At 39.2% G+C, this 15,692-nt stretch overlaps 1 protein-coding gene across 1 annotated transcript; it reads right to left on the bottom strand.

Moving 5' to 3' along the window:
• Positions 1 to 8,385: 8,385 nt before the first annotated feature.
• On the bottom strand, positions 8,386 to 13,653 carry LOC121384120. Its single transcript, XM_041514359.1, has 3 exons — positions 13,513 to 13,653; positions 10,601 to 10,766; positions 8,386 to 9,542 (listed from the first exon to the last, which is right to left on the bottom strand). The coding sequence occupies exons 1-3, from the start codon at positions 13,567 to 13,569 to the stop codon at positions 8,626 to 8,628; spliced, it is 1,140 nt and encodes a 379-aa protein (XP_041370293.1). The 5' UTR covers positions 13,570 to 13,653; the 3' UTR covers positions 8,386 to 8,625.
• Positions 13,654 to 15,692: the final 2,039 nt, after the last annotated feature.

Below are 15,692 nucleotides of genomic sequence, written 5' to 3'. Positions count from 1 at the left end.
AAGAGTAGTAGGGGCCGATCCCGCTTCCTATTTCTTCTTAGAGTGGGGCGGTCAATCTTCCAGTGCTGCTAGGACAGGCTCCGACATGTAGAGACTAAACGCGAACAACCGTGGCGTTCTGCAGAATGGCCGTCATACGAGTCACGGAAAAAACAAGTCGACAGTCAGACGGAGAAATGACGTGGACGCGAGGAATCTCGTTAAAAAAGAATCCAACCTGGTGGTGCAGGCTGTCGAAACGAGGGCAAAACGAGAAGCGTTCCAGCGTTCAATCAGTTCCAATGTATATTCCAGTAAAAAACTTCATTTCGCTGACAAAAACAACGAAATGAAGGACCCCCAATTCGAGCACACAAAAGCACGTGCACGTGCACAAAAGCACAAGCGAAACAAACACGTCTTACCGCGTGGAGCTCCAGACTGGGAATCCAAGTGGGTGCGTGTCGTATATACAGGTGGATGCGCGTCGTATATACAGGCGGTGCGCGTCGTATATACAGGCGGGTTCGCGTCGTATATACAGGCAGGTACGCGTCGTATATACAGGCGAGTGCGCGTCGTATATACAGGCGGGTGCGCGTCGTATATACAGGCGGGTGCGCGTCGTATATACAGGTGGGTGCGCGTCGTATATACAGGCGGTGCGCGTCGTATATACAGGCGGGTGCGCGTCGTATATACAGGCGGGTGCGCGTCGTATATACAGGCGGGTGCGCGTCGTATATACGTGGGTGCGCGTCGTATATACAGGTGGGTGCGCGTCGTATATACAGGTGGGTGCACGTCGTATATACAGGCGGGTGCGCGTCGTATATACGTGGGTGCGCGTCGTATATACAGGTGGGTGCGCGTCGTATATACAGGTGGGTGCGCGTCGTATATACAGGCGGGTGCGCGTCGTATATACGTGGGTGCGCGTCGTATATACAGGTGGGTGCGCGTCGTATATACAGGTGGGTGCGCGTCGTATATACAGGCGGGTGCGCGTCGTATATACGTGGGTGCGCGTCGTATATACAGGCGGGTGCGCGTCGTATATACAGGCGGGTGCGCGTCGTATATACAGGCGGGTGCGCGTCGTATATACAGGCGGGTGCGCGTCGTATATACAGGCGGGTGCGCGTCGTATATACAGGTGGGTGCGCGTCGTATATACAGGCGGGTGCGCGTCGTATATAGAGGTGGGTGCGCGTCGTATATACAGGTGGGTGCGCGTCGTATATACAGGCGGGTGCGCGTCGTATATACAGGCGGGTGCGCGTCGTATATACAGGCGGGTGCGCGTCGTATTGACGGTGCTCTTCTTTCGGAGCGGATTGTGCAGTCGATACTAAACACAAAGCTTAGATATTTTACATGAAGATTCAATGATCATCTACGAAAAAGGTTATGTATTCAAGTTTAGATGTTATGAATGGCATTATGTGATTTTTGTTGTAAAAGAGAGCTGAAGTGCTACGGTGGACACCAAATCAGTGCCGTTTATTCATGCTGTTCGTTAATGGTAAAATAATAACATATGATTTTCGGTATGAAAGTCAACTAAACTGTTACATAGTTGCAGCCATTTTAAATATTAAAATATGCAATATCGATCTGTAGATCGTACGATTAGTAGACAGTTCTACACGTAAAAACCGTATGAAGTGTTTCAATAATATTTTGTAAGCCTTCATTACGAGATTAGGTCTAAATAATAATAATAATAATAATAATAATAAATACTGTTGTGTATTTCTGGAATCGTACCAACCAAGTTAATGCATGTAGAATAGGTCGGTTGTTTGGTGGTGGTTAGATTTTTTTATATACCATATTTACTCCCCTTTTGAAGCCATCCTTAAAAATATTTTGTTTTGTCCATTTCCGACCAGTAGTTTCAAATGTGGGTAGGTAGGTAGGTATTACACAATATTATAATGCCACATATGAGACACTTAATTCTGTCACATATTAATGTTGTAGTTTTGAGTATTTCCCCCAGATTCTATTCAATGATTTAAACTAAAAACTTTATTGTTCATTAAGGGTTATCATGTAGTTTAATAAGTGTATATTTCACAGTATATTGCTCATGATTTACAAAAACCCACCCTAAAACGTTTAAATAAAAATAAATTATTTTTCTTTTTTCTCTTTTTTCTTTCTTTTCTTTTAAACTTGTGGGGCTACCAATTTTTACTAAGGGCTACTTAAATTTATAACCTGTTAGCCCGGTGGGTTACCGTTGAAAAAACATAAGGTCAAGGCCTGTTGTATATCTTTACAGCCTAAAATTTTATACAGATTAGTTAATTATGTATTAAGATATTTTCAAAAATGTCACGTAGATAACGAAAGGAATTCTTACTTTAGTGATAAAAAGCAGTATTTCCTGGTGTGCAATTAACTCCTGCCGTACACCGTTCCTACGGTGTGCTTATGGTCAGCGCTGAGATCGCTTCGTAAAACGGGGCCCTGGTCTTGATTACTTACTTCTTGCTTAAAGGCTACCCCACACAATACGAAGGAAATGCTTTATTTAACGACGCACTCAACACATTTTAGTGCGTCGTTAAATAAAAAACGTCCTTCATATTGTGTGGGGTAGCCTTTAAGCAAGAAGTAAGTAATCAAGACCAGGGCCCCGTTTTACGAAGTGCCTCGTTCGAAAATAACCGATTGTGACAAGACAAACTTTTTTTTTTATGTGGGTTTGTTTTTGTGTGGTTTTGTTTTTGTGTGGGTTTGTTTTTGTGTGGTTTTTCTCGTGGATATTGCTTTTGCGGTTGACAGTTTAATATACATGTATTGTCCGTTGCCCTGTTTCGGTGAGGTTCCTGTTACGGTAGTTGCGTCGTTTGTACGCAACAGTACGTACATTTGAATACTTTTTACAAATTTGACTTTTGCATGGGCAAAGTAAACAAATATGTTTGTCATATTCACATTTTTGTATGATTTTTAAAAAATGTAATTTGAAAGAAAACTTATTTTTGAAAACTATTTTTGTCTGTTCTCAGATGTACTGCTATTTGTTTTTGAAGTCATATAATTGTCACGGCATCTGCTGGCGAAACTTTCTTTACAGATACTTGCCAAATATATATGATCCTTATATGTTTAAACATAAATATATTTCTGGATATTTGTTTGTATACTTAATAAAACTCAGAATGCAGCTTGTATTTTTTAACCAAATAATTTTACCATTATAACCGTTCATTTGCTCAACTTATTACACGATGACAATGTCAAAGAATCGTAATTGTTATATTCGTTTTCCTAAAATATTGTCTGTTAACATTGTTTCTCGAGGACTCCATTTTGTAATTTGCCTTAAAATATTTAAAATATGTTTTATAAATTATTATAAGTGCATGTTTTGTTGAACAACATACACAAAATATGTTTATATAAAACACTGAACAATTTTGTGTTGCAAAGTTTTTGTTGTAAGCTATACCACTAAACGCATCACCCACCGAAACAGGTTGCCTAGTTAACAATATTTACTGCCGATACATGCTACAGTTTTTGACGCACGTGCAGTAAACTTAGCTACTTAGCGGCCAGTTTAGTGCTCATGTGAAGTGTAGAAATACTAATAAAAAGGTAAGTATTTAAATGAAACTGTCTGTTTATAAATATTGATATGCTTTAGAACCGAATGCTTATGCTCACCGAGACTGGTCCACCCATGATATACATAAAATATATATATACAATAATAATTTTAAAGTTTACAACTCTGTACTACAGAAGTAATGCAATCGTAAAACATTTATACATTAGCAAGCGTATTTTACAACAACTCTCAATACACTATCATAATTATAGATTTTTATTTCAGTGTGTTACTGTGACCTTAACATACACGATCGTTAGAACATTGACTCTATTTGAACATCACAGGTTATTCCACTGCATTTTACAGTTTTGATAATATGTCGTCTGGTTCACAATGACTCCATATTATTTTTATTTCATAATTTACTACTCTCTATTTATTTACCAATTTTGCCATAATATAGTGGTAAAATAATTAACTCGAGCGAAAGTCAGGTGTATAACTAATACATGTTGAAGGTTCGCCCGTGTGACCTATTTTGACGTTATCTCACTGAAATATAGATAGCAAGCGCGGAGTTTCTTATGAAATGCATTTTAAATACGATTATACCGTGAGCATGAGCACGTTATATTAATGGAGTATTTTACTGTTAAAACAGTGCATAATCTAAATATGGGTTAGAGCAGATAACACTGGTCTACAAAAATATTTTAGTTTTTTCTTGCATGGACTTTGTAAACTGGTTTAGGCTAATTTTGGGCTGCCGAATCCAAGTCTGAGCTCAGATTTGCTCTATCACATCAAGTTTTTGTGCTATCTGTATGACCTATATTCATGGAGTTTTACGAAAGTTGACCATCCAGTACGGCAGTTTTTGGGGGATAAAACAGCAAAAGCTTGATTATTCTACCAAAAACTACTTCATTTATGGCCTGATTATATTTTGTTCACCAATGTTCTAAGTCTTTGTTCATGTGGTGAAGTTGTTTTTATTATTTATTTATTTATTTATTTAAGTATTTATTTATTTATTTATTATAGTGTTCTAATGTTGTTTTCTTTTGTTTTTATTATATGATTTACAGATGTGAAGATTACCTAATTAGCTGTTAAGACTACCTTTCTGTGACTACGATTCTCACTGGGCGGCACAGCTGACTCAGTGTAGTTGTTTATATCAGTACCTGGTACCTTACACTGGAAGCTAGCTATGTCTACACCTTCACAGAGAAGAAAGTGCTGTAACGACCCAGATATTTTCTGCTATATCTGTGGATGCTTCACTTTAGCACCTCAAAGGCGTAACATCACTACGTTCGTCAAACGGGTGTACCGTGCCTACTTTAAAGTACTGCTTGGAGACCAGGACAAAAAACTGGGCCCCTCATAAAGTATGCACGACTTGTGTCGAAACTCTGAGAGCATGGTCTCAAGGAAAGAATGCTAAGCTCAAATTTGGTATGCCGATGGTTTGGAGAGAACCAAAAAACCATCTAGATGACTGCTACTTCTGCCTTGTAAATGTCAAAGGATTCAATAAGAAAAACAAGCAATACATGAAATACCCTAGCATACCATCTGCTATAAGGCCAGTTCCTCATTGTGACGAAATACCTGTACCTGTTTTTACCGAGCTCGCAGAGATTGACGAGGAAGCACCTACTTCATCCACATTTTTATCCGATGATGATGATGATGGAAAAGCAGATGCAGAGTACAAGCCATCAAATTCGTCTCTTGATCAACCTTCTCTGTTTAGTCAGCCTGAATTGAATGATCTGACCCGAGATTTGAATTTGCCAAAACAATCTGCTGAGTTATTGGCTTCCAGACTGAAAGAGAAAAACCTTCTCGAACCTTGCACAAGTGTTTCATTTTATCGCAATAGAGAGGCAGAACTGAGGAAGTACTTCCATTCTGATGGTCAGCTTGTATACTGCAATGATGTTGAAGGGCTTCTTCTCGTTATGGGATTGCCTGCGTATCATTCACGTGAGTGGAGACTCTTTATTGACAGTTCAAAAAGAAGTTTGAAATGTGTTTTACTTCACAACAGGAACATCTATGGATCCATCCCTATAGGATACTCAGTGACCCTGAAGGAAGAGTATGCAAACATCAAAGTTGTAATTGATCGATTGACGTACCACGATCATGAATGGTTGATCTGTGTGGATTTGAAAATGATTAACTTCCTTTTGGGGCAACAAGGATGATACACCAAATATCCTTGTTTCCTATGCTACTGGGACAGTAGGGCTAATGATGAGCACGGCGGCGACGCAGAACCGGGGCTTGAGGCCGGAAATTACTACGATTAAGTACGGATAGGTACGGTTTAAGTACGGTTTATTATGGATTAGAACGGATTATTACGTTCTTCTACGGATCATTAAGGATGTACTACGGTTGTTCGATCCGTGATGAATTTTTGGACATGTTCAAAATTTTCACGGACATACAAGTACTACTACGATTGATCAGGGATTTAATACGGACAGCTACGGACCTCCACGGACCACAACGGATTGTCACGAATGATGCCGGATCGTATCCGTGGCTAACCCGGCGTCTTGACAGTGTGACCGGGGCTTTACAAACATTACCGAATATCCGTACAGGTAGGGTGTTTCGTATTATTTTGTAGTCATTACTTTTTGAATTTTATCCTACAATCACCATATATATTGCAAAGATATTGTCACAATAAGATTTACAACTATATACAAATGCAATTTATATATTTAGCTGTTCATGTACAATTCAATTAATTGTTATTCTATCCTCTGCCATTTATACAATAAGTTAGTATTGAGTTAATTAGGGGCTAACAATCAGACCGGTGTCGTCCCATTTGGTCGAATTCCCAATTGGTCGAAAAACAAGTACTCATCTGTTGTATAACCACTACCTGTGTATTTAATGAACACGGCCTCTTCATTTTTAAGAAGCTGCAGCGATTGTGACATTGTGAGTGTAACAGGGCGGGATGTAACCCAGTGGTAAAGGTTTCGCCTGATGCGTGGTCGGTCCAGGTTCGATCCCCGTCGGTGGACCCATTGGGCTATTTCTCGTTCCAGCCAGTGCTCTACAAATGGTGTAACAAAGGCCGTGGTATGTACTATCCTGTCTGTGGGATGGTGCATATAAAATATCCCTTGCTGCTAATCGAAAACAGTAGCCCATGAAGTGGCGACAGCGGGTTTCCTCTCTCAATATCTGTGTGGTACACCATATAACTTTAACTAAAATGTGTTGAGTGCGTCGTTAAATAAAACATTTCCTTTTCTTTCTTTGTGAGTGTAACATTCTGAAAGAAACTGCTGCTTAAGTGGACATTTGTTCTTGTAGGTGTACTTAAAAGAATGAATATTTTAAAATGTTGAAAAATGTTTTACTTTTTGTGAAATAAACATTTTCATAATTTTTTCATTATTTACAGACATTCACTACATTCAATACATGGATTATTTCGATATTTGTCATATTTGCATACTTTATGCGTTAAGCGATATTTATACCATCTATACAATAATAATCGGTTTCCAAATAATCTGGAACAGTTCATTATAATGACTGAGGTAACAACATGCATGTCAGTAAGACCACTGAACCATATCTATTGTTGTTTTAGCAGTTCGACCAATTGGGAATTCGACCAAATGGGAGTAAGCCATCAGACCAATTAGTGTAAAACGAAATTACGACAATCAAGGACACTATGGATTTTAATTGTTGTCCCCAGCTTAACAGCTAGGGGCTGTAAACCATGACAATCACGTGTCAAGATAAGTATGTATCAATTCAATTCATTTATTAACCATGAACATTTACAGTTCATCAGTTATACATACAAATGCATATACAACAATGACGCAATGGAAGGTGTTGGCATGAAAAGGACACGGAGAATATAAATGTTTTTGTATAGAACTGTATATAGACTATTTAACTATCGAATCTCATCTTTTAAACAGATATTTCCCTAATTTATTTATCGTATAAATAGTTGTTCTATACATAAAAGAGAGACCTAAGGAAGACAGTTCCGCTGTTCGTACCCTTGAGGTTCTCAGTCGTAATGTCAACTATATCGGAAAATCTGTGTGTCATTCACCCTAAAAACTGAGACCTATATTAATATATATATTACCACCACGTTGTAAACAATGTTTCATGTTGGAAAGGAAAAATACAAGTTACACGCCAATTTGTGACTTCTCTTATTCATTTAACATTCCGGTAAAACAACACAAGGAAAACTTACACTGGATTAATATGATGAGCAAATTATAGCTTTTTTGGGGGACTGAATTACTTTCATCTGAGTTATGACCTACTTTTATCCCAGTTATGATCAGCTAAGGAATGGTGACCTTTGACTCTACAACATAAACAAACCATGCTATGTTAAAAATAGTAAAATATAATAATAATAAATAACTTTAATAGCAACATATTTTTAAAAAACCAAATCGTCATTTAAGAACTATTTTGTCTTGATGTATTGATATTATAGGCAACCAGTGGACCTACTACTACTAAAACGATTCATTTCATTTATTTTTCATATTATATAGGATTGCAGAATACATACACTGACTGGTTTTTATCCTAAAATGTCGGGTACATCCCGAGCTATATCCCCATGTCACTTACATCCCGAGCTATATCCCCATGTCACTTACATCCCGCCCTTGAAAGCCCTAAAACATTACCATTCTTTTACTACCCACCCCACCCCCCAAACCCCCCCCCCCAAAAAAAAAAAAAAAAAAAAAAAATTCACAAACAAAACAAACAACAACAACAAACAAACAAAGCAGGCAACCTATATTATTAACTCTTTATTTACTATTATATAAATGCATTTTCACTAAAATTTATTTTCATACTAATATATCAAATTAAGATTCAAACACGCTGACCTGAGATATACGTTGGTGCAGTACTATCACCTTCACGATGAGACATGCACTCAACTCCAAGACTCAACCCCAGCACCTAGCAGTTACCTCGACCACGGTGGTTAAGCACTGTGATACCGAGGCCTGTATTCTGTTTGTAAGACTCTAATGGCAGTTGTCGGTCTTTACGTACACCGTGAAGGTCTCGGCGATTCTTCCCAGGCCACTCACCACCGTACACACGTATCGCCCGGCAGAGGACGCTGTCATATTCCGGAAGCGGAAGGTCGTCTGCGTGTAGTACGGTGACGTCATATCAACTCGTTCGGTGGACATACTGAGATCGACTCGGTCTCGCATGAGCATCACGCGAGGGGTGGGGTTGCCGAGCGCATGCACGTGCACCTCCAGGTCCCCGTGCTCGTCAATCTCGTACTGGTACGTCCAACCCACGACCGTGACCGTGTTGGAAGGAATCATGTCGTAATGGCCGCTACCCTGCTTGAAAAACACCATTCTCGAGACATAGATCTCGTCTAGAGACACGACGTCACTTCCGGCAGGCGGATACATACACCTGCCATTGAAGATGATCATTCCACGACGTATGTGATTGCCTCGTACTGCGACTACCTTGACATTCTGAGAGTAATCGGAAAAGCCTTGATCGATCACGTTGTTCTCGCTCCAGTTATCTCCCCTCTGTTCAACATCAGTGTGTTCGATGAATCTGGAATCTTGTCCCAAGATGGGCAACGGTGGTTGGGAGCAGTAGTCAGCAGCAACGAAGACGGACGTAATCAATGCCTCGAGATGAGTGACTTTTGGAAAATTAAGGTTCAGGTCAAAGGTCAAATTACCGACATCTTGTTCATCGTATGTAACGCTTTCGGGTCGGTTAACATCAAATCTAACTGCGTCGACGGCTATAGTACCAGTTGCTCCATTCAAATGAATTTTTACAGTCACATGGTACATGTTCAACACCATGATGCACTGAAGTGTTTTATTGACGTCAGATGCTGGAAGATTGATGAACGCTTGCTGGTTATGGCGAAACGTGGAATACTGGACGTCTCGACCTGAAATGACAATGTCTCCAATGTGTCCAGTGTCGTGAAATAGAATAATAAACAGATTGATTCTATGACGAAGATGGAATCGGGATGTAGCTAAAAACAATTAGAACACTCTCGCTTGAGGTACTATAAGTCATGGGAATGATTTTCTTTAGTGGACAGACCCACTGACTGTTTTTCCAGTTAGAGTCGTTACAGCACTCGCCTGCAAGGTGCTTGCGTCGAAGGATCGAATCCCCATAGCGGAGCCATTCTTTGATTGGTTTTTCACAGTCCCGACCAGTGCTAAATCAAAGGTCGTGGTATGTCTTGTCCTGCTTGCGGAAAAGTGTATATAAAATACCCCTTGCTGCTAATAGAAACATGGTGTCGAATTCCTATGAAAAATTAATGTTTGTTTTTGTTTAACGACATTACTAGAGCACATTGATTTATTAATCATTGGCTATTGGATGTCAAACATTTGGTAATTCTGACAATTTCGAGAGGAAACCCGCTACATTTTTCTATTAGTAGCAACTAATATTTTATATGCGCCATCCCACAGACAGGATAGCACATGCCACAGTCATTGATATAGCAGTCGTGGTGCACTGACTGGAACGCAAAATAGCCTAATGAGCCCATCGACATGAATCAATCATAAATCGACCGTGAATCAGGCGAGCGCTAGTTACGACTGCAGGGTTTCTGCCAGAAAAAAATGTTTGGGTATGGCGCAATGGAATAGAATGTTTACAATGTGTATGCTGAATGCAACCGCAATCAACGGGGTATGAAAGAAAATAGGTTACGTTTAGAGTTAGGGTTAAAATAAATCTTACCATAATGATAAAAAATCATTAATTTTATCAAAAGAACAACTGAAAAAAGATCTGATATGTTCAGCACAAACCGTCGCGGTCGCTCACTTCACTGGTTTTACGCGCCTAACATTAAATGAATGTGATTGGGTAGAGTATAATGGAAACCAGTCAAACTGTTCGCGAGTGCTCGTTCTAGACAACCTATTTGTGTCCATGAAAATCGTGCTTGAACTTCAATTAGATAAAACATCTTACTCATGACCATTCTGCCACCCACCATCCAGTGGATGTTCACGTCGTTGTAATAACTGGATTCAAAGGTCACCTGCACGATTCGCCCGCCACCTGTCGTCGACTTAATATCGATACTCTTCGGAGTGACTCGCTCATACTCGTAACCCACCACTGGCTGTGACGTCACCTGTGGACGACGGAGTGTGTTTAAAGAAAATAAACGAAACGAAACGAGTTAGGGACATTTTCAGTCTAATTAAAATTAGCTCCACTATTACATGTGAATCTAACACCAGCCAGTTAGAGCTCATATCCACCAATCAAAACCTTACTTGCAGAATCATGCCAGTGATTTGAAAATAATTTGAAAATATTCTGAATTATCCTGAGGGTATACGATATGTTTCATGTGAATTACGAATGCCTTATTTAGACCAGTAGAACTAATTTTAATCGGATTGCCAACAACACTGCGTAGTCTACAATGTCCAGGTAACATTTCGTCAATAAATAATAATTTAAATATTGACCAATCACACTTCGCCTTTTATAACGTTATTTGGGAGCATACAAATTCAAAAATTATCAGGCGAGTCTATTTTAGTGGCCGCAGTACAACGAACCATACCAATACGCACACGCCATAGTCTGCCGAGGTCCGTCCGTGGATGTGTTGAAAAAATTAAAATAGTCATTTGACATATTTTGAGGGAAAGAAACATTTCAAATTTACTTCCCAGAATGCAGGAAAATGCATCTCCTGCATTCTAGATTTTAAAAAATGTAGGGGGGGGGGGGGGGGGGGGGGCATGTCCCCGGACCCCCGCTAGCAACTCGATTACGCACCCCCCATATAAATTTCTGCGTACGGGCCTGACATGGGAGTCCATGCAATGCTGTCAGATCTACTGGTGAGACCAGTAGAGCTAATTTTAATCAGATTGCGTTATTACAATGCTTGCTTGTAGACTAAGTTTTTTTCAGTGCTAATTGTAACACGTTCAGCTATATGTGTGTATGACCTGTACAATTTAACCAGTTATTGAAATTGAATGTCGTACAATGAACACTTTACTGTCATGGCCTACATTTGCAGACCCATGGGTTATGAAGGGGGTGTGGGGAGTTGCGCTATACATGTTGAGAGGTGTTTGAATAGACTTGTATTTATTTTATTTTTTGACGTTAGCAAAAAAACACCGTGTGCACGCAGCCTCGGCCCCCCCCCCCCCCCCCACACACACACACACCAGTACCTTGGAATATTGAGCTGAAGTTTTGTGTATAGCTTTATTATAAATTGTTACAGATCACATTTGACTTTCATGGCGAATTACCAATTTTCACAGAGATATGACCCTTGAATTTAAGACATACAAAAATCGGTTGAGGATATGCATTGCTTTAGCAGTACTCTCAGAATGCTTGTTATCAAGTGTGTCTGAAATAAAGAGAGCATTATACGGACTTGCTAGGTTATCGTAGGTAATTTTCATATGGCTATTCTTTCATTGTGGCTGGAAAAACATAGTAAATCAATTTGCAAGGGGTATCCCCCAAAAAACCCACAACAAAAACAAAACAACCAAAAACAAAAACCATGTTGTGCCGAAAGAAGACATCCAAATACACAATAATTACCAAGTCAGTTTTGATGTTAAACGACAGCTTATTCCCGACCGGGTTCAGTTTTCTGTCGATATCTCCAATTCTGCTTTTTAGGACTTGCTGGGTTTTTCCTTAACACTCAAGAATTATCAGATATATTTTTAATTAAAGCATAATATCTTAAATGTCTGTTACCTTGAAATAACAAAATCAAAACATTTTAAATGTTCTTTTTTTCTTTTCTTTTAAAAAAATATTGTGCACTTGTGCTTTCTTTTGTCTCTTAGTATGCACACGCACGCATACACGTATACATGCGCGCACGCACGCACGCACACACACCCACACACACACAGTGCTCATCAAAATTGTATTTGTAATATTTGCAATAACTTTTAAAACATTATTCAACGTGTTGCTGTTGCGACTTATTTTGACTGAATAGAATTTTGATTACGAAAGACCCCCCTCCCCCCAAAAAAACCCACACAACAAACAAACAAAAAACAACAACAAAAAAAACCACAACAATAAAAACAAATCCCCAGCCCTCTTCACAAATCTGTATTAAAACTAGTGGTTGGTATTGTCAAAAAAATTGTATCGCGATATATTGCAATACGTACCTCGATATGTTGCAATACGTACCTCGATATGTTGCAATACGTACCTCGATATGTTGCAATACGTACCTCGATATGTTGCGAAAACCAATTGTATCGCGATATATTGCAATACGTACCTCGATATGTTGCAATACGTACCTCGATATGTTGCAATACGTACCTCGATATGTTGCAATACGTACCTCGATATGTTGCGAAGACCAGTTGTATCGCGATATATTGCAATACGTACCTCGATATGTTGCAATACGTACCTCGATATGTTGCAATACGTACCTCGATATGTTGCGAAGACCAATTGTATCGCGATATATTGCAATACGTACCTCGATATGTTGCGAAGACCAATTGTATCGCGATATATTGCAATACGTACCTCGATATGTTGCGAAGACCAATTCTCAATTATTAGAATTTATAAAGTTCTCTTATTTCGTGTTCATTTTGTACAACTTAATACAATGAAACACCAGTAAATCAAGATTTGTTCCGAAAAAGTGAAGCTATTGTTTTTGTTTAAAAATATAATTCGTGTGAAGAAGACACGTACCAAATAATATATATATATATATATATATATATATATATATATATATATATATATATATATATATATATTTATATACATATATATACACGCTAGAAAACTATCGCGATACGTATTGTTCAAAATTTTGCTCATCTCTAGTTAAAACGTACCTCTGTTCGGACGACAGATAGCGTCAAGAGTAGACACAGGAGTAAGATAATAAACATAACTAGAGCTGTTTATGCATCAACGTCGACAATGAACTTCACCACAACACCGAACTTCACCACCACGACACTGAAGTTCACCACGTTTACTGACGCACGCTGAAAACCTCTAATGGCCTCTTCCCGTGATTACAGGTCTAATTATGTCTATTAAACTTGACATTTGGCTAAAGCATTTACAAACTGTGTAAATTGTGTATATCAAACCAATTACTGGTTTAACTAGGATTTTGAAGTGTGGCGGTGGGAGGTGTGTGTTCAGTCATGTTATAGTAAGTCATGTTATGAATGTAAGACTGGACAGTATATAAGGATGGGGAATAAAATGTCATTGAGGGCCCCATAGACCTCTTGACTAAGCCGATGATCCCAGCTTTTTTTTGTTTTGTCGTCTATATTGACATGATAGCACATACCACGGCCACTTGATATACCACTCGTGGAACATTGGCTGGAACGAAAAATAGCCCATTGGGTCCACCGACGGGGATTGATCCTAGAGCGCTTTAGTACAGGGCTATGTCCCGCCCCACGACAATACAGATGACTCGTTCCATCGAATGGTACTTTAGCTAAACATCGATGAACTCCGGACCAGAACGCCCGTGTACGAAAACTTCGGTTATAGCATTTGTTAGCAGAGAAGATTTATAGAAATCCCCTTTTGGGCCCCATCCCTGAGTCCGTGTGTGTGTGTGTGTGTGTGTGTGTGTGTGTGTGTGACACTGACAAATTCACAAATTTGTTTCTCAGTTTGCCAAGGAAGTTTCCAACAAAATGTGGCCGAAATTGGTCAAGTACATGTAGTTTAAGAAGGTTTTTAAAAATTGTTTTAATTTCCCTTTTTGGGCCCCGCCGTCAGACTCCCCTTTGGGAATCAGAATTACTAGTCCTTAGACCAGATAACGAAACACTACCCCCATCCTCACCCCTAGGAATTTTTGGAGACAAGTATTTTTTAGATACCCCATTATATATCAATTTAATATCTGCTTGTCTGCAGCAAAAATGTTGGTGGAATGAAACTTTCTCTGTAAATAGCACAATGTCAGCTCAGTATCTCAAGACAACTATATGTGGGGCAGACGGACGAACAGACAGAAAAACCGAAAGACAGACAGACAGACAGAAGGGCGGAGATGAAACCAATAATCCCCTTCAGTTAGACTAGTAGGAGGCTAATCGTGGTACTGTTGCACATTTTGTATCCAAAAAAATACTACCGACTGATCTAAATCACGCACCTGGAAGATCAGATAAAATTGCTAATATATTTGAGGAAGTATAGCATACCACATGCTTCCTCTATGTATGAACAAATATCATCAGCAAACTTTCAGATGAGAAAGTTAGTGCTAAACCAGGAATGCCTTTATTATGCTACAGTGGATTAGGTGCAAACCTTCCATCCTGCAAAGATTCCCTGAAAATACACACCAAGAGAGCACATTGGCAAGGTCTCATTTGGCATTAGTCATATCAGACAGTCCAAGGTATTCCTCAACCAGATGAACACAGTCCGACAGAGAAATGAAATGTTTCTCGAAATCCAATTAATACCAGTAATTGGGGTGTTAAATTTTGTTTTATTTTGTCATCATCATATTTGAGTCAGATAATGATTGAGAATAGGGAATAAAAGTCATAATTTTCCTAACACAGGACAGTATTCCATGTAGTATCAGTTATATACATCAACACCTAATTTAACCACAATGTAATGCTGTTCGGACTACAATCAGAAGACTGATCTAATGGTGTTCGGACTACAATCAGAAGACTGATCTAATGCTGTTCGGACTACAATCAGAAGACTGATCTAATGCTGTTTCGACAGTATAATCAGGACACTGACCTAATGCCATTCTAGCAGTATAATCAGGACACTGACCTAATGCTATTCTAGCAGTATAATCAGGACACTGACCTAATGCCATTCTAGCAGTATAATTGGGACACTGACCTAATGCTATTCTGGCAGTATACTCAGGGCACTGACCTAATGCTATTCTGGCAGTATACTCAGGGCACTGACCTAATGCTATTCTGGCAGTATACTCAGGACACTGACCTAATGCTATTCTGGCAGTATATTCAGGACACTGACCTAATGCTATTCTAGC

Source organism: Gigantopelta aegis, chromosome 10 (assembly GCF_016097555.1).
Source record: "Gigantopelta aegis isolate Gae_Host chromosome 10, Gae_host_genome, whole genome shotgun sequence".
Classification (NCBI taxonomy): domain Eukaryota; kingdom Metazoa; phylum Mollusca; class Gastropoda; order Neomphalida; family Peltospiridae; genus Gigantopelta; species Gigantopelta aegis.
The sequence above is the reverse complement of the archived record's forward strand: the minus strand, read 5'-3'. Positions and strand labels throughout refer to the sequence as shown.

Excerpts from the sequence above, each read along its gene's own strand:
- LOC121384120 (XM_041514359.1), bottom strand. The coding sequence starts at position 13,569 with ATGTTTATTATCTTACTCCTGTGTCTACTCTTGACGCTATCTGTCGTC. Across the intron at positions 10,767-13,512 it reads TATCTGTCGTCCGAACAGAG|GTGACGTCACAGCCAGTGGT; the intron begins GTACGTTTTAAC and ends CGTCGTCCACAG. Across the intron at positions 9,543-10,600 it reads GGGTGGCAGAATGGTCATGA|GTCGAGACGTCCAGTATTCC; the intron begins GTAAGATGTTTT and ends TTGTCATTTCAG.